General features: G+C 49.7%; 1 protein-coding gene across 1 annotated transcript in view; it reads right to left on the reverse strand.

The window, feature by feature from the left end:
* Positions 1 to 17,610, reverse strand: part of GTF3C5 (general transcription factor IIIC subunit 5) — a 30,506-nt gene extending 12,896 nt beyond the window's left edge. Inside the window, exons 1-2 of the mRNA XM_063936746.1 lie at positions 17,394 to 17,610; positions 7,057 to 7,282 (exon numbers count right to left, since the gene is read on the reverse strand). Of these exons, the coding sequence (XP_063792816.1) occupies positions 7,057 to 7,282; positions 17,394 to 17,522 (355 nt within the window). The 5' untranslated portion in view covers positions 17,523 to 17,610. The remainder of the gene's footprint in view (positions 1 to 7,056; positions 7,283 to 17,393) is intronic.
* Positions 17,611 to 18,799: the final 1,189 nt, after the last annotated feature.

Here is an 18,799-nt window from a genome sequence, read left to right on the forward strand (position 1 = left end):
GGAATACAGGGAGACTTACCATGCTTCCAGGACAGATCAGTAAGTTTGCGAACGCTGAGTGTATCCAGACGCTATTAGTATACACCGCCGCTCCGTGAACCTATAGTGAACACAGACGCCCAAGTGAACACATACGTACCAGTCACACAGCCGCCTATGCTGAGACTGGGTCCCCTTAGTATACAGTGTCTCGGACAGAAGTGGAAAAACAGTTCATGGCGGGAGACTCGGAGGAAACTGGTCATGAACCGGGGGGATGGGCGACCAAGAGAGCATCTGACTCCCCACTGCTGACATCAACCCTAGGGATTGCAGCCTCATACTACCCCTGGAGCCTATGATCCCTAAGGCTTAGCACTGGTGCACTCTCGGTGGCAGCCGCATCAGCGACTGTTTGGTAGTCTATTCTCAACACAGTGCGGCTGTGTCCGCGTTCCCCCTCTAAGCGGAACCGATGCTTTATATTCTCCCAGTGCTCTGGCCACAGCCTGGTAATGTCTGTTGCACCTGCTAGTTTTATCCGACACAGACGCCCGCCGAAACAGCACTGTACTCATGGGTAAGCGTTGTCGTGACCCGGCGGGGAGTTGTTGGAGCGACTCTTTCTAAGGTACGTATAAGTCGCTGTTTAGAAAGATCACTTAGAAAAAATAGTAAGACTACAAAAAGGAGATTTATGGTAGACTTACCATTGTTAAATCTCTTTCTGCGAGGTACACTGGATTCCACAGGGAATAACATTGGGGTGCAGAGTTGGATCTTGATCCAAGGCACCAACAGGCTAAAGCTTTGACTGTTCCCAGGATGCACTGCACCGCCTCCTCTATAGCCCCGCTTCCAGGCACTGGAGCTCAGTTTTGTTAACCAGTCCAATGCAGTAGCAGGTAAGAAAGACGGCAGATGTTAGTCACATAGAACCACATGCTCACGAGAATGGACTAGCAGCTAATGCCATACAAACCCAAAGAAGCCAAGTGCGTCAGGGTGAGCGCTCTGTGGAATCCAGTGTACCTCGCAGAAAGAGATTTAACAATGGTAAGTCTTACCATAAATCTCCTTTTCTGCAGCGAGATACACTGGTATTCCACAGGGAATAACATCGGGGATGTCCTAAAGCAGTTCCTCATGAGAGGGCACGCACTGTAGCGGGCACAAGAACCCGGCGTCCAAAGGAAGCATCCTGGGAGGCGGAAGTATCAAAGGCATACAACCTGATAAACGTGTTCACTGAGGACCACGTAGCCGCCTTGCACAATTGTTCTGCGGATGCACCACAGTGTGCCGCCCAAGAATGTCCAACGGACCGAGTAGAATGGGTTTTGATAGCAGCAGGAGCTGGGAGCCCAGCCTGCACATTGGCTTGTGCAATCACCATTCCAATCCATCTGGCCAAGGTTTGCTTATTCGCAGGCCAGCCATGTTTGTGAAAACCAAAAAGTACAAAAAGGGAATCTGACCTCTTGATAGAGGCAGTTCTTTCCACATAAATACGGAGAGCCCGTACCACATCCAAAGAATTCTCTTTGGAGGATAGACCAGAAGAGATGAAGGCTGGAACCACAATCTCCTGGTTAAGTGAAAAATCAGAAAGTGTGGGCAACAGGACAAAGCGCTTAAGTCAGACACCCTCCTAGCAGAGGCAACAGCCAACAGAAAAACGACCTTAAGCGTAAGGCATTTAAGGTCCACAGACTCAAGAGGTTCAAATGGTGACTCTTGCAGGGCATTTAAGACGACAGACAGATCCCATGGAGCCACAAGAGGGACACAGGGAGGCTGAATCAGTAGAACACCCTGAGTGAAAATGTGAACGTCGGGAAGTGACGCAATTTTTATCTGAAAGCACACCAAGGCAGAAATATGAACCTTGAGAGAGGCCAGACGAAGGCCCAAGTCTAGGACTTGTTGTAGAAAAGCCAAAAGTCTGGAAGTTTTGAACGTATATGCATCATAATTCTTAGCAACACACCATGTGAAGTAAGAATTCCAGACCCTGTAATAAATCCTAGTCAAAGTTGGTTTACGGGCTTTCAACATAGTTTGAATAACCGCCTGAGAAAATCCTTTTGCTCTCAGGAGTGATGCTTCAAAACCCATGCCGTCAAAGCCAGTCTGGCAAGGTCCGGGTATACACAAGGGCCCTGAACGAGGTGGTCTAGGCGTTGAGGAAGTAGAAGAGGACACTCTATCGATAGACCCTGCAGGTCTGAGAACCAATGCCGTCTGGGCCACGCTGGAGCGACTAGAAGTAGTATTCCTCCTTCTTGTTTGAACTTCCGTATTACCCTGGGCAGGAGTGACACTGGAGGGAACACGTATGCAGGCGAAAGTTCCATGGAATTGCCAGTGCATCCACGAACGCTGCTTGAGGATCCCATGTCCGTGGTCCGAAGACCGGAACCGTGTGATTGTGTAGAGATGCCATCAGGTCTACATCTGGTAGGCCCCACTTGTCCACTAGGAGTTGAAAGACTTCTGGATGAAGACTCCACTCTCCGGCGTGCATGTCTTGACGACTGAGCACATTTGAGGACTCCCGTAATGAACACTGCTGATATGGCTGGCAGATGGCGTCCCGCCTATGGGACAATTTTTGACACTTCCATCATTGCCATGCGGCTTCGAGTGCCGCCTTGATGTTTTGTGTACGCCACCGTGGTGGCGTTGCCTGATTGTACTTGAACAGGCCAGTTCTGTACCAGAGGCAGGGCCAGTGTCAACGCATTGAACACTGCCCGCAACTCCAGAATGTTTATCGGGAGGAGAGATTCCTCCCTGGTCCACCGTTCCTGGAGAGAGTGTTGCTCAAACACCGCGCCCCAACCTCGCAGACTGGCATCTGTTGTCAGGAGGACTTAGTTGGAGATCCAGAAGGAACGGCCCTTGCTCAACTGTTAGTCCTGTAGCCACCAGGTCAGTGACAGACGAACCTCCGGAGTCAAAGAGATCATTTGAGACCTGATCCGATGAGGCAGGCCGTCCCATTTGGAAAGGATTAACCTCTGCAGAGGGCGGGAATGAAATTGAGCGTACTCTACCATGTCGAAAGCAGACACTATGAGGCCTAGTACTTACATCGCCGAGTGTATCGAAACTCTCTAGCAAGAGAAGAAGCATCTGATCTTGTCCTGAAGTTTCCGGACCTTCTCCGGAGACAGAAACAGTCTTTGGCTGTGTGTGTCCAGCAGCGCCCCCAGGTGCACAATGCTCCGAGCAGGGACCAGCAAGGACTTCTTCCAATTGATGAGCCACCCGTGGGGCTTGAAGGAATTTGACCGACATCTCCAGTTGACTGAGGAGGACATCTTGGGAGTTCGCAAGAATCAGCAAGTCATCCAGATATGGCAGGATTCTGATTTCCTGATGGAGAAAAGCCGTAATCACGGCCATTACCTTGGTGAAAATCCGAAGTGCCATGGCCAGTCCAAATGGCAGAGCCTAGAATTGAACATGAAGGTTGCCAATAGAAAACCACAGATATTGCTGATACGAAATGGCAATAGGTATGTGCAGGTAAGCATCCTGTATGTTCAGGGATACCATATAGCCCTCGGGTTCCATGGCCAGCACAATAGAACGCAGAGCTTCCATACGGAATTTGGACACTCTTACAAACTTGTTCAATTATTTGAGGTTGAGGATAGGCCGGAAAGACCCATTTGGTTTCTGAACTAGAAACAGGGTCGAATAGTATCCCCTGCCTCTCTGGGACAGAGGTACCTGCACTACCACTCCTGTCTCCAGGAGTGATTGTACAACCAGGTGTAGAGCTTGCGCTTTCAACGCATCCGAGGGGATAACTCAGGCATGTCCAAACTGCGGCCCTCCAGCTGTTGAGAAACTACACATCCCAGCTTGCCATGACACAGCTTTAGCATTCTCTGACAGCAAAACTGTGTCAGGGCATGCTGGGATATGTAGTTTCACAACAGCTGGAGGGCCGCAGTTTGGACATGCCTGGGATAACTGTTGAACAGAATTGGCGAGGGGGACGTCTCTTGAAAGAGACTGCGTACCCGTGATAGACAACTTCCCGTACCCAGGCGTCTGAAGTTGTCTTTAACCAGGCCTGGGCGAACTGCAGAAGTCGGCCTCCCACCCTAAGGGTCCCCAGGTGGAGGCCTGCCCAATCATGCAGCAGGCTTGTCTTGTTAGGAAGTAGGCTGACAGGCGGCCCAGGATTGTTTAGATTTGGGCTTAGTGGTTTTGGAAGTACGAGCCTGTCTCGGGTACACCTGACCTTTTGCTTTACTTGGAGGTTGAAAGGAACGAAAAGTGTTACTCTTAGACTTCTGAGCAGAAGGATTAGTACTTGGGAGAAACGCAGTCTTGGCCATCGCCAAGTCAGTCACAATCTTATTCAGATCTTCCCCAAACAGGATGTCTCCCTTGAAAGGGAGTACCTCCAAGGTCTTTTTAGAGTCCAGGTCCAGTTTCCAGGACCTCAACCACAGAATCCGGCGAACCAGGATAGACGTAGAAGCCTTGGCCGCCAAGACCCCTGCATCAGAGGCCGCCACCTGAGTGTAGTGAGAGGCTGTGGTAATATATGACAGATATTGTCAGACAGTGTCCGAAAAATCCTGAGGTATCTCCTCCTCAATTGCCTGAACCCATGCTTCAATTCCTTTTGCCGCCCAAGAGGCAGCCATAGTGGGTCTATGTACAGCACCGGTAAGAGTGTAAATAGACTTCAGGCATCCCTCCATACGCTTATCTGTCGGTTCCTTCAGTGAGGTGACAGGAAGAGTAAAGGACACCACAAGACGGCGACATGAGAGTCCACCGGCGGTGGAGTTTCCCACTTGTTGCTCAACTCCACAGGGATAGGATAAAGAGCTAGCATCTTTTTAGACAGGGAAAATTTCTTTCCTGGGGATGACCAGGATTCCCGACGTATGTCAATTAAGAGGTCAGAATGTGGTAAAACTACTTTAGTAACCTTCTGACGTTTAAACTTATCAAGTTTCTTAGATGTAACAGGAGGCTCAATGTCATCATCAATTTGGAGAATCAGCTTGATAGCCCCCACAAGGTCAGGAACATCAACCTGGGAAGCAACTGTATCAGTGTCTGATGGATCAGTATATTGCCCATCTTCATCGGAAGTATTATCTGAAATATTAGTGGATTGTGAGAAAGAAATGGCCCGCTTAGATAGTGATAGCAAACGTGTGATACACAAGAGTGGAATCCACACAGCAGCTATAGGCACACTCAGTCACAGGTACAATGCAGGAATTATCACATATAACAATAAAACTGCACTGGACTAGTAATTACATATAGATATGTATGTATACAGATATAACAATGCACAGTAAACACTAGATCACAGAATACTTGTACTAAATATTCAGATAGCAGTACACTTGTTCTTAACTAACACTGTCTAAAATAACGTAGAATACTTAAGTGTAAATGCACAACGCTGATGATACAGGCGGCTTTACAGAAGAGACAGTGCCCAGCAGTCCCGAAGATCAGCCCAGATATGTAATGGCGCCAAAATCTCTTCAGGGAGTGAGGGAGGGAGAGAGAGAGATGCAGCGCCAGGGCGGGAACACCAGCAGTAGATGGCACCCGGAGCTGGGGAGGGGCTACAGGTCAGCGCCATATCCCCTCTGCTGGACTTCACCACCGTGTTCTGTGGAGCCTTTTGCAAATGGAATTTAATAAATCCGACCTGTGCTCCTTGCCCTGGTAGATATAGTGGGGTCCCTGTGCAACACAGTGTCCACGCCAGCGGCGCGGTCCGTCTCCTGGGACCGCGAGCGGATCGCGATTTACCTTACCTCCGGCCTTTAAGTGCAGCCACGCGTTCCTGGAGAATAACAGCGGTGGTGTGCCTGAAGAAAACCAGTGTGTCTCTGCTGCAAGTACCCAGGAACCATGCCGCGGGAGTATGCAGCGCCGCTGAGGGAGGTGATGGAGCCGCAGCACAGCATGTCATAAAGACATAGAAAGTGCTGCGGCCCTTGAAGTCTTCTAAAAAAGCTCTTTTCAGGGCTGCCTAGCGCAGCCCCACCTGTTAGTGACCTGCACTGCAGGCACCAACTTACAAACTGAGCTCCAGTGCCTTGAGGCGGGTCTATAGAGGAGGCTGTGCAGTGCATCCTGGGAACAGTCAAAGCTTTAGCCTGTTGGTGCCTCGGATCAAGATCCAACTCTACACCCCGATGTTATTCCCTGTGGAATACCAGTGAACCCCACTGCAGAAAATAAAATAACAAAAAGCTTATGGCTGCTAAAAACCAGCAGTCCTTAGACCATGGTCCGGCTCCTGCCGCACCAAACAAAAAACTGATTTGCCTGAGCCAGGAGGCAGGGATATATGGACGGGCCCGCTGCATGCTGGGAGGCCAGAAAGCTTTGACTGTTTGGTGCAGATCCGCTGTTGCTACACCATATCCCAATATATCCTGTGGATACCCTGTGGACCCTGCAGGAGAAAACACATTTTTATCCTGACCCTTTTTAACGGCGTGTTTCAGCCTACAATTGCAATTCCAGCCAGCATCTCCGTTCCCATGGTCATTCTGCGTGAACGCAGAGGAACTCAACTACTGAAGGACCGCCGCTGAGTATTTATACGCAGTTGCTTGAATCTGCGATGCTGCCCATGGGCATCTCAATGCATTTGCAGGCAGCAGCAGCTGCGAATGCATTAGTGTACAACGCTGAATCAGGCCCATTATTCCTTATAATAAGCATCTACTGCAGGCATTCCCAACCACGGTCCTCAAGGAACACCAACAGTGCAGGTTTTAGTGATATCCAGGCTGCAGCACAGATGGTTAAATCAAAATAACTGAGCTATTAATTAAGTGACCTGTGCTGAAGCCTGGATATCACTAAAACCTGCACTGTTAGTGTGCCTTGAGGACCGAGGTTGGGAATGCCTGATCTACTGAATTGTGGACATCAGAATTCACCAATTCTAAGCACTGACATCATAGCACACCATTTATACAGGTATTCTTTACAGGAGCTTATACAGTACATATTAACATCACTTGTATATTATATGGTAATAAACTTATGATTAAATCAGACCTTGGAATTTATACACTGTGCCCACAACTCCAATGATTTCCATGCTGACTGTTCCCTCTGGATCCTGGTTTCCCATTTCTGCTTCAATAGGGCTTTTCTTCCGAGTTTTCTTTTTTACCCGAAGGATCATGGTTGTGGTGGGGAAGCGGTTGGCACAGAGCGGGTGGCAGTAAGGGTCCTTAGGCCTGAAATACAGCTCCAGCCTCTTTGAAGGGTCAGCATACACCTGGCGAAAGGCAATGAACAATAATGAAGGATACGTGTCACATTTAAATGGCTAGACCACATCTAGGACTCACGTGTTTAATCCTAAATTAACCCGAATCACGTGTTTAAACCCGAAATTAGATTTACAATCTGACTTTCATACCCTCCAATCTACTTAAAATGTTCCCAGCAATTTTACCAATGACCTCCTCTCCCTTAAATCCAAGGGTCATTTATCTGTCTTCATTCTTCTTAACCTCTCTGTTGCCTTTCACACCATGGTCCACCCTCCTCCTATCCCCTTCCTACAGGGGTCCCCAAGACTATGTCCCTGGCACCTATAACTCTACATCTCCTCAATGTGTGATCTGATCAAGTCCTTCAGTCTCCATTACAATGTTCATACTAAGGACACCCAACTGTTTCTGACCTCCCTCCCTCCTGTCTATCCGCTTTCTTCTCTTGGAGGCCTCAATGCAATCTCAAACTAAACTCATTTTATTCTACCCTTCTTGATTAATCTACCCTCACAATGCTGACTGCACCACCGCCTCTTCAGTTCCTAGTCTGCTGCCTGGGCATCAGCCTCTAATTCTCTCTCACATTCACTGCTCACAACCATTCACTGTTGTCCGTTTCATCTCCCGAACATTGTTCGGATTAGAATCCTCTCCCACCAAAACACTAGTCCACTCCCTTAACATATCTTGCCTCAGTTATTGCACAGGCAATTGGTGCTATATTTATATATATATATATATATATATATATATATATATAAATAGCGCAGACATCATATATTATTTTTTTAGTAGTATATGGGCGCTGGGGTGTGAGCTGGCATGGAGTATGTGTTCTCTCTACAGGCTTCCCTGTGGGTCTGTCCCCTTTGGCCAGTGTGAGAGTGTGTGTGTCGGTACCGTGTGTCGACATGTCTGAGGCTGAGTGCTCTTCCCCAAAGGAAGTTACTGGAGGTGCAGGGAAGGATTTGGGAGTGGTTCTGTCGGCACAGCCGACTGCTGATTGGGTGAATATGTTGAGTACACTGAATGCAAATGTGGCGTTATTATCTAAGAGGCTGGATAAATCTGATTCTCAGACACAAACGTGGAGAAAATCCATGGAGGACGCCTTGTCTCAGGTACAGGCCCCCTCAGGGTCACAGAAACATTCCTTTTCCCTGATGGCAGATACGGATACCGACACGGACTCTGATTCCAGTGTCGACTTTAGTGAAACCACTTTACATCCAAAATTGGTAAAGAGTATTCAGTACATGATTGTGGCTATTAAAGATGTTTTACATATTTCTGAGGAACCTCCTGTTCCAGATACGAGGGTTTGTTTATTTAAAGGGAAAAAGCCTGAGGTGAAGTTTCCCACCTCTCATGAACTGAACGCTCTTTGTGAAAAGGCTTGGGAGTCGCCTGACAAAAGGTGGCAGATTCCCAAGAGAATTTTTATAGCATATCCTTTCCCCTCTGACGACAGGAAGAAATGGGAGTCGTCTCCCAATGTGGACAAGGTTCTGTCCCGACTGTCCAAAAAGGTGGCGCTTCCGTCTCCTGACACGGCTGCCCTCAAGGATCCTGCGGATCGCAAGCAGGAAACAACATTAAAAGCCATTTATGTCACTACGGGTGCACTCCTCAGGCCTGCCGTGGCGTCGGCGTGGGTGAGTAGTGCTATTGCTAAGTGGGCTGATAATTTAGCATATGACATGGATACCCTTGATAAGGATAACATTCTTTTGACTCTTGGTTATATCAGGGATGCTGCAGCTTACCTAAAGGATGCGGCGAGGGATATTGGCCTCTTGGGATCAAGGGCCAATGCCATGGCGGTCTCGGCCAGGAGGGAGCTGTGGATTCATCAATGGAATGCTGATGCAGACTCCAAGAAAGCTATGGAAGCTCTCCCTTTTAAAGGTAGTGTCTTGTTTGGTGACGGCCTTGCTGACCTGGTGTCTACCGCTACTGCGGGTAAGTCATCTTTTCTTCCTTATGTTCCCGCACAACAGAAAAAAGCGCCCCATTAGATGCAGTCCTTTCGGCCTAATAAATACAAAAAAGGAAGGGGCTCGTCCTTCCTCGCTTCAAAAGGTAGAGGAAGGGGAATAAGGTTGCCTGCTGTGTCTGGCGCCCAGGACCAAAAGTCCTCCCCCGCCTCTGCCAAGTCCACCGCATGACGCTGGGGCTCCCCTACGGGAGTCCGTGCCGGTGGGGGCTGTCTCCGAATCTTCAGTCAGGTCTGGTTTCAATCGGCCCTGGATCCTTGGGTCTTAGACATAGTGTCCCAAGGGTACAAACTGGAGTTTCAGGAGATGCCCCCCCGCCACTTTTTCAAATCGGCCTTGCCAGTTTCTCTTCCAGAAAGAGAAGTAGTAAATGCTGCGATACAAAAGCTGTGTCAACAGAGGGTCATTGTTCCGGTTCCCCCGTCCCAACGGGGGGAGAAGGGTTCTATTCGAGCCTCTTTGTCGTGCCGAAGCCAGACGGCTCGGTCAGACCGATTCTGAACCTAAAATCCCTCAATCCATACTTGAAAACTTTCAAGTTCAAGATGGAATCTCTTCGAGCTGTGATCTCCAGCCTAGAAGGGGGGGATTTTATGGCGTCAGTCGACATAAAGGATGACTACTTACACGTCCCGATATATCCTCCTCATCAGGCCTTCCTAAGATTTGCGGTGCAGGATTGTCATTACCAATTTCAGACTTTGCCGTTTGGGCTTTCCACGGCCCCGAAGGTCTTCACCAAGGTGATGGCGGAAATGATGGCACTCCTACGCAAGCAGGGTGTCACAATTATCCCGTACTTGGACGATCTACTGATAAAGGCAAGTTCAAAAGAGCAGTTGCTAAGAAATGTGGAACTCTCCCTGACGGTTCTGCAACGTCATGGTTGGATTCTAAATTTGCCAAAGTCTCAGTTGATTCCGACAACTCGGCTGCCCTTCTTGGGCATGATCCTAGACACGGAACTACAGAGAGTGTTTCTTCCGGCGGAAAAAGCTCTGGAAATCCAGACCATAGTCAAGGAGATTCTGAAACCGGCAAGAGTGTTGATTCATCATTGCACTCGAGTGCTAGGGAAGATGGTTGCGGCTTACGAAGCCATTCCGTTTGGCAGGTTTCATGCCCGGGTGTTTCAGTGGGATCTGCTGAACAAATGGTCTGGGTCTCACCTGCACATGCACCGGAAAATAAGTCTATCTTCCAGGACCAGAATTTCTCTCCTGTGGTGGCTGCAAAGTTCTCACCTTCTAGAGGGACGCAGATTCGGAATCCAGGATTGGGTCCTGCTGACCACAGATGTAAGTCTCCGAGGCTGGGGTGCAGTAACACAAGGAAGAAGTTTCCAGGGAAAATGGTAAAGCCAGGAATCTTGTCTCCACATAAATGTTCTGGAGTTAAGAGCCATTTACAACGGCCTTCTGCAAGCGAAGAACCTTCTTCAAGGTCTACCTGTCCTGATCCAGTCGGACAACATAACAGCGGTGGTGTACGTAAACCACCAGGGTGGCACAAAGAGCAGGGCGGCGATAGCGGAGGCCACAAGAGTTCTCCGCTGGGCGGAACAGCATGTGAGCGCTCTGTCAGCAGTTTTCCTTCCGGGCGTGGACAACTGGGAAGCAGACTTTCTCAGCAGACACAATCTCCATCCAGGAGAGTGGGCCCTTCATCCAGAGGTATTTGCAGAAGTGACAAGGCGTTGGGGAATTCCTCAAATAGACATGATGGCGTCTCGCCTCAACAAGAAGCTTCCGAGGTATTGTTCCAGGTCAAGGGACCCCCAAGCCAGTGCAGTGGACGCCTTGGTAACTACGTGGGTATTTCAGTCGGTGTATGTGTTCCCCCCGCTTCCTCTCATTCCAAGAGTGCTGAGGATCATAAGACGAACAAGGGTTCAGGCAATACTTGTCGTTCCAGATTGGCCACGGAGGGCCTGGTATCCGGATCTTCAGGAATTGCTCATAGAAGTTTCTTGGCCGCTTCCTCTAAGAGAGGACCTGTTACTGCAGGGGCCATGCGTGTTTCTGGACTTACCGCGGCTGCGTTTGACGGCGTGGAGGTTGAACGCCAAATCCTAGCTCGTAAAGGTATTCCCGGGGAAGTCATCCCCAGTCTCCTTAAGGCTAGAAAGGAGGTCACGGCAATACATTATCACCGTATTTGGAGAAAATGTGTGTCGTGGTGTGAAACCAAAACAGCTCCTGCGGAGGAATTTCACTTGGGTCGTTTCCTCCATTTTTTGCAGGCAGGCGTGGATGCAGGCCTGAAATTGGGTTCCATCAAAGTGCAGATTTCGGCTATATCTATTTTCTTTCAAAAAGAATTGGCCACCCTTCCTGAGGTTCAGACTTTCGTGAAGGGAGTGCTGCATATCCATCCTCCATTTGTGCCACCCGTGGCACCGTGGGATCTTGAAGTGGTGTTACAGTTTCTTATGTCTCACTGGTTTGAACCTTTGCGAAAGGTTGAGTTAAAGTTTCTCACTTGGAAAGTGGTCATGCTTTTGGCCTTGGTGTCTGCCAGACGAGTGTCAGAATTGGCGGCTTTGTCTCACAAGAGCCCATATTTGATTTTTCATGTGGATAGAGCGGAATTGAGTACTCGTCAACAATTTCTGCCGAAGATGGTTCCTTCGTTTCACATAAATCAACCTATTGCGGTACCTGTTGCTACGGATGCTGTGGCAGTCCCAAAATCTCTTGATGTCGTAAGAGCTTTGAAAATTTATGTCGCCAGAACGGCTCTTGTTAGGAAAACGGAAACTCTGTTTGTCCTGTATGCTTCCAACAAGATTGGAAATCCTGCTTCCAAGCAGACTATTGCTCGCTGGATTTGTAATACGATTCAGCACGCTCATTCTTCGGCTGGGTTGCCGTTGCCTAAGTCAGTAAAGGCCCATTCTACCAGGAAGGTGGGCTCATCTTGGGTGGCTGCCCGAGGGGTCTCGGCACTTCAACTTTGCCGAGCAGCTACGTGGTCGGGTTCAAACACTTTTACTAAGTTCTATAAGTTTGATACCCTGGCTGAGGAGGACCTCATGTTTGCTCAATCGGTGCTGCAGAGTCGTCCGCACTCTCCCGCCCGGTCTGGAGCTTTGGTATAGACCCCATGGTCCTTTTGGAGTCCCCAGCATCCTCTAGGACGTAAGAGAAAATAGGATTTGAATACCTACCGGTAAATCCTTTTCTCCTAGTCCGTAGAGGATGCTGGGCGCCCATCCCAGTGCGTGCTGTTACTTGCAGTTGTATTATTGGTTGTTGTTTTCGGTTACATGATGGTTGTGTATCGGTTATGTTCAGCTTGTTGCTGTTTTTTCGTTCATACTGTTATCTGGTATTCCTGCTAATCCAGTTGTACGGTGTGTTTGTGGTGTGAGCTGGTATGTATCTCACTCTTAGTTTAATAAAAATCCTTTTCCTCGAAATGTCCGTCTCCCCTGGGCAGTTCCTATAACTGAGGTCTGGAGGAGGGGCATAGAGGGAGGAGCCAGTTCACACCCAGTCAAAGTCTTTTAGTGTGCCCATGTCTCCTGCGGATCCCGTCTATACCCCATGGTCCTTTTGGAGTCCCCAGCATCCTCTACAGACTAGGAAAAAAGGATTTACAGGCAGGTAATCCTATTTTCTCCCCCCTCCTCTTCAATCTATCCATAGCTCTTAAATTAGCTGTCAGACTTAAATTTCTCTTATGGGCCCTACACATTGGCCGATCTGCCGCCGAGTTCCCCGACGGCGGATACGGCCGACGGGAGACCCGGCGACGGGGAGGGGGGGGGGGGGTTGGGGGGCAGTGAAGTTTCTTCCCTCCCCCCGCCACACGGCACCGTAGCAGTGCAGGCAAATATGGACGAGATCGTCCATATTGGCCTGCATGCACAGCCGACGGGGCACCAGCGATGAACAAGCGCGGAGCCGTGCATCGTTCATCGCTGGTGCCTCCACACTCAAAGATATGAACGGTATCTCGTTCATTAATGAATGGGATCGTTCATATCTTTGAGTGATGTCGGCCAGTGTGTAGGGCCTATTACGTTGCATTGTCTCCTCACTCCGCCAATCCCTACACTGGCTCCCTAGCCACTACAGAATTCAATTTAAACTCATCATCTCCAGCCCTCCCACCCTCTCCAGCCAGCAGGCAACCACTGCCTCTCTGTCTGCTGATAACAACCTCTCACACTCATCTTCAAGACATTACCTACACTGACCCAACCACTGTTGCTTCAAAGAATCCCTCAAAACTTACTTATACCTAGGCTTACGATACTATCCCTTTAAACTGGGGCAGTCATGAATTACACAGGTTCTCTAGTGGCTTAAAACCAGGTGAAATGCAGGCTTGAAGTCAGCCAACCACAGAACCTATGTAATTCATGAGTGTCCCAGTTTAAAGGGATATTATGGGAAAGCCTACTTATACCCCTTTCACACTGAAGCAAAGACTCCGACCCAGGATACTGAAGACGGGTCAGAGCCAGGGCTTTAGATATACCAATCCCTTTCACACCGCCACATGGTTCTGAGTAGTCACTGTTCACACAGGATGCTTGGATATTGTGTCATCTCCAACTGCTCCTGTGCCCACGAAACAGCAGCCTTTTATCATGACCCGGATCATGTGTGACCAGAGTCTGCCTTTCAGTCAGCAGCTGACCTGGGTCAACCCTTTCACACTGAGCCAGGACCCGGGTTACGCCGGTTTGCCCCAGGATCTCAGCTCAGAGGTGTTATTCACTCAAACATTCCAGACCACTGCCTATTGTCGGCTCAGCCCTATTGAATTAGATCCTGTATCCCCCACATGCTATGCCTTGAGAGTACGTTTCCTCACAGCCACTGTAGCTGTGAGAAAAGTCTGTGTTAAAATGCCCCATCTGGCATTAAACACACAGGGAAAAAATCAGAGTTTCCACATTTTACGCAAAAGTTATGGGTTACCGCATGTTGCACGTGTACCGCGCTGGAAAGACAAATAATTGAACAGCTCCAGGCGTGCAACCGAAGCTCAAACCCACGCTAATTGGATATGCCCCTTAGGGGGGTACTCACGGAGCGATCGCTGCTTAAAATCTAAGCAATCTGACTAGATTGCTTAGATTTTAAGCAGTGATCTCTCCGTGTGCACCCCCCACAGCGATAGCGATGCGCGGGCTATCGCTGGTGCTAGATTAGCAGGCTCAATCTAGCAGGTCGCTCATTTCACCCGCTGGGTGAAATGAGCAGCCCCCCCCCCCCCCGTCTCCACCCGCACGCTCAGCACACATCTCTCCCTAAATCGGGCCATGAATACGGCCCTTTAGAATGTAAACTCTCACAAGCAGGGTCCTCTATTATCTTTTCTTCCCTCCCCCCTCTTTTATCTCACGCAGCTAATATGTATACTTGTATATATACCGGTGTGCTGGTTGCCCTGTACTTGTGTAACTACAGTAGATCTACTGTTTGTACTGTTCTATAGGACACTGCACATCTTTGTGGAGCTATCTCCTATATAATAGCCCAGATCTGTGACTTTGTGCCTGTGTCTAACGCTGGACTTGGCTAGGAGCTCTCATTCGGTTAGCAGCAGGTCTATCACACCCAGTCCATAGCTGATTGGGCGTGAAACGCCCTCCCACACAGGTTACATCCAATGGGAGGCTCTGCCTTTTGGCTGCTGTGTGTTCACAGAGCAGGATTAACAATGGGGCTGATGGAGCTGCAGTTCCAGGCCCACTGCATCTGCAGCAACTTACACATAAAAATTGGTACAAATTCGGAAAGGGGGCGTGGCCACGGGTAAAGTGACGTGGCCAAGCCCCTTTTCCTATACTTTCAATGGGAGTTTGGAGAGCCAAAAATCGGTACAGACCATAAAAAAAGGGACTGTACATGCCAAAAAGGTACAGCTGGAGAGTATGTCACTGCATCTGCAGCAAGTACCTGTGCTGTAGATAGGGGGGAAAAAAATCCTTTTACTGCAGCATCCTATGGGGGTCAATCCGACCCATTCGCACGCTGCCCTTTTTCACAGCCGTGCAAATGGGACAGAACTGCGCTTGCGCCAACGCATCACAACGAGAATAATGAAGAAAGCGTTCGCAGCGGCAAACGCAAGAAGATCGTCAGGAAGAGGCCGTCCGGAAGCGTCAACTGACCGTTTTCAGGGAGTGTCCGAACGCAGGCATGCCCTGCCGTTTCCAGGGAAGGATCCTGACGTCACCTCCGTCCTGGATGATCGCAGCGGGTGAGTAAGTCCTGAGCTGTGTAGAGACTGCAAAAACTTTTGTTTGTGCAGCTCTCTGCACAAGCGTTTGCAGCCCTGCACAGCGACTCCCCCCTCCCCTGTAGGCGGCGACTACCTGATCGCAGCAGTGCTAAAAGTAGCCTGCTAGCTATCAGGTCGGAATGACCCCCTATGTTCCGCTGCCAGACCACCTGCCTCCTCCGGCATCAACAATCTCCACTCCCTAGCCGCAGCGCAGGTGTAACAAAAGCTGCTGCGGCCACGGCATAGATGTGTATGACAGCGGCGCAGCGGAAGGCTTTCATAGCCCTCCCTGCGCCGCATACTCGCTGAGCCCCGGAGCCTCCTCTGCTCGTGATGTCACAGAAGTGCCTCCCCACCACAGCCGCGTCCAGATCCCCAGAGGCCCTGACTCCGCAACACAGCACCTGGGCTGCCGGCCTGGAAGCCCCAAGATGGCTAATGTAACGGACAGAGTGGGTGATATCGCGGAGGGTAATGTCTGGACGCTGAATCAATGTAAAAGGTGACCGTGCTGTGCAGTGCAGTGGGTGTGCAGTGTCACTGACACTGCACAGCACTCTCACCTTTTACATTGATTCAGCGAGTCAGTCAGTTCTGCCAGCCAGTCACTATTGTTAGCGCCGGTGTCCCAACGCGCCGCATTACAGGGAAGTAGAAGCACTAAAACTACAGCTCCCAGCAGCCCTTAGCGCCGAAGCATTTTGGCGCTAAGGGCTGCTGGGAGGTGTAGTTTGAGTGCATCTTCTTCCCTGTAATGCGGCGCGTTGGGACACCGGCGCTAACAATAGTGACTGGCTGCTTGGCTGCTGTGCGAGTCTCCAGGAGAGCCACTGCAAAAGGGAGGACAGCAGCTTAGCTGCTTCCAGGAGGAGAAGCATTACCCGCCCCTCCTCCACTCGCAGTACCTCCGGGCCCCATCTGCGGCGCCCCCACACACTCCTCCACCACCCGCGGTGGCTCTGGAACCCCTCCCCCACCCGCAACACACCCGTCCCTTCCCCACCCACGGCACCACCGCACCCGCCCCTCCCCCACCCGCAACACCTCCTCCCCCACTCACGGTGGCTCCAGACCCCCTCCCCCACCACCCGCCTCTCCTCCACTCGCGCCTCCACCGCCCCTTCCCCATCCGCGGCACCCCCTCCCCCATCTGCACCTCCCCCGCACCCGCCACTCCCCCAACCACAGCATCTACTAAGTGATTCATCAGGCCCTGCATGCGCTGTTCACGCCATTGCAAGGGGCTACGACCCTTTAACCATCACACGCCCTTTGTCCGTGCATTTAACCACTCACACAATTATGATTGGAGGTAATACTCCATATAATACAAATATTGCATGCCACAAGGGCGTGCAAGGGTTAAGGGGGCTTAGCCCCATACGACGGTGTGAAGAGCGCCCGTAGGGCGCGATGAATCACCTAGTTATTATAACCCCAACCAAATCAAAAGCTTGTGATCCTAGCGTGCAGGAAGTAGATTTATTTAATGCAGGAGGTGAAATAACAGGTAATAGTCTATGGCAAAATACTTTCCTGCTTAAATTGTGATAATGAATTTAAGGATTGGATTATTATTTTATTTCAATTAATCCAAAATCCTAATTTTTTTTAAAAAAAACTTGGATCCTAAAATCGGAGTTTGGTGCATCCCTTTCACCCTTATGGTGACTTATATGATGAAGCACATAACAGAGTGGGAGCTCTCCTGCAAAGAGCAAGGCTGCCCCTACCCCATCGCTCACCCTGATCTAAAAAAGCTCTACAAATGCACTACAATTAGATTTAAGCAGCCAAAGTGTATGCAGAGAGACAACCTATGCAGAGACTGCTACTGGTGCACAGGTGTAACGTAGGTGTCTCTCACCCGGGACACCGCTTCCTCTCCGCCAAGAGTCAGCAGCATCTTGTCCACATTCTGCACCAGCCCCGGGTACTCCACGCACACCATCAGCTTCTGGCTGCGGGGCAGGGTGACGGTACCAGAGCCCTCCATGGCCTCCCCAGCCTCACACACCGGATCCGTCAGCAATTCACAGCCGGGTATCCCCACGCCTAAGGTTCCGGAGCAGAAACGTTCCTACACGGCGCATCAAGCATATTATCCCCCAACGCCCCAGACAAAAAGATTCAGCTAAAGTAAATAAACAAGCATACGTCCAACATGAGATACAGTACATTACTGTGGGTTCACACGTCTAAACTACTGTAGCTGGTTGCATTGTATTATGAAGATAAGCTTATATTATTATAAGCTAAATTATTTATTATATTATGTAGAAGTGCATACTTTGCTTTTGTGAGTTCTGAGGTATAGTATTATATATACAGTTACACATATATATATTATATATTCTGCAGCGGGGTACACTGGTATTCCACAGGGAATAACATCAGGGTGTAGAGTTGGATCTTGATCCGATGCACCAGCAGGCTAAAGCTTTGACTGTTCCCAGGATGCACTGCACCGCCTCCTCTATAGCCCCGCCTCCAGGCACTGGAGCTCAGTTTGTAAGTTGGTGCCTGCAGAGCAGGCAGCTAACAGGTGGGGCTGCAGTAGGCAGCCCTAATAAGAGCTTTTAAAGAAGAAAAGAAGACTTCAAGGGCCGCAGAAGACTTCAAGGAAGCGCACCCCAGCATTCACAGCGGCGGAGGACAGCCTATGGTGAAGGAGAGGGACAGCTGCAGCAGCGCCTCCACCAAGTACACTGCGTTGCTGCAGCTCCTTCCTCCCCCTACCTTGCTCCCTCCTTCTCCCCTGCTTGGAATCTGCAGAAACTGCTGCACTGGGGAGCCTGACTGCCAGCGGAGACAGTAAGTATAATCTATTCATTCATTCTTTCTTTCTTTCTTTCTTTCTTTCTTTCTTTCTTTCTTTCTTTCTTTCTTTCTTTCTATCTATCTATCTATCTATCTATCTATATATTCTGTCTGTCTGCCTTAATGTGTAAAAAGGGGGATGCTGTCTGCCGTTATGTGTAAAAAGGGGACGCTGTCTGCCGTTATGTGTAAAAAGGGGACGCTGTCTGCCGTAATGTGTAAAAAAGGGGACACTGTCTGTCGTAATGTGTGAAAAAGGGGACGCTGTCTGCCGTAATGTGTAAAAAAGGGGACGCTGTCTGCCGTAAAGAGTAAAAAGGGGAATCTGTCTGCCGTAATGTGTAAAAAGGGGGACGCCGTTAGGTGTAAAAGGGGCTCTACCTGGTGTAGGGTTGCTACTGTGCGGCGTAATTTGAATAAAGGAGACTACCGTGCACCGTTATATGAATTGGT

This window comes from Pseudophryne corroboree, chromosome 8 (genome assembly GCF_028390025.1).
Source record: "Pseudophryne corroboree isolate aPseCor3 chromosome 8, aPseCor3.hap2, whole genome shotgun sequence".
Classification (NCBI taxonomy): Eukaryota; Metazoa; Chordata; class Amphibia; order Anura; family Myobatrachidae; genus Pseudophryne; species Pseudophryne corroboree.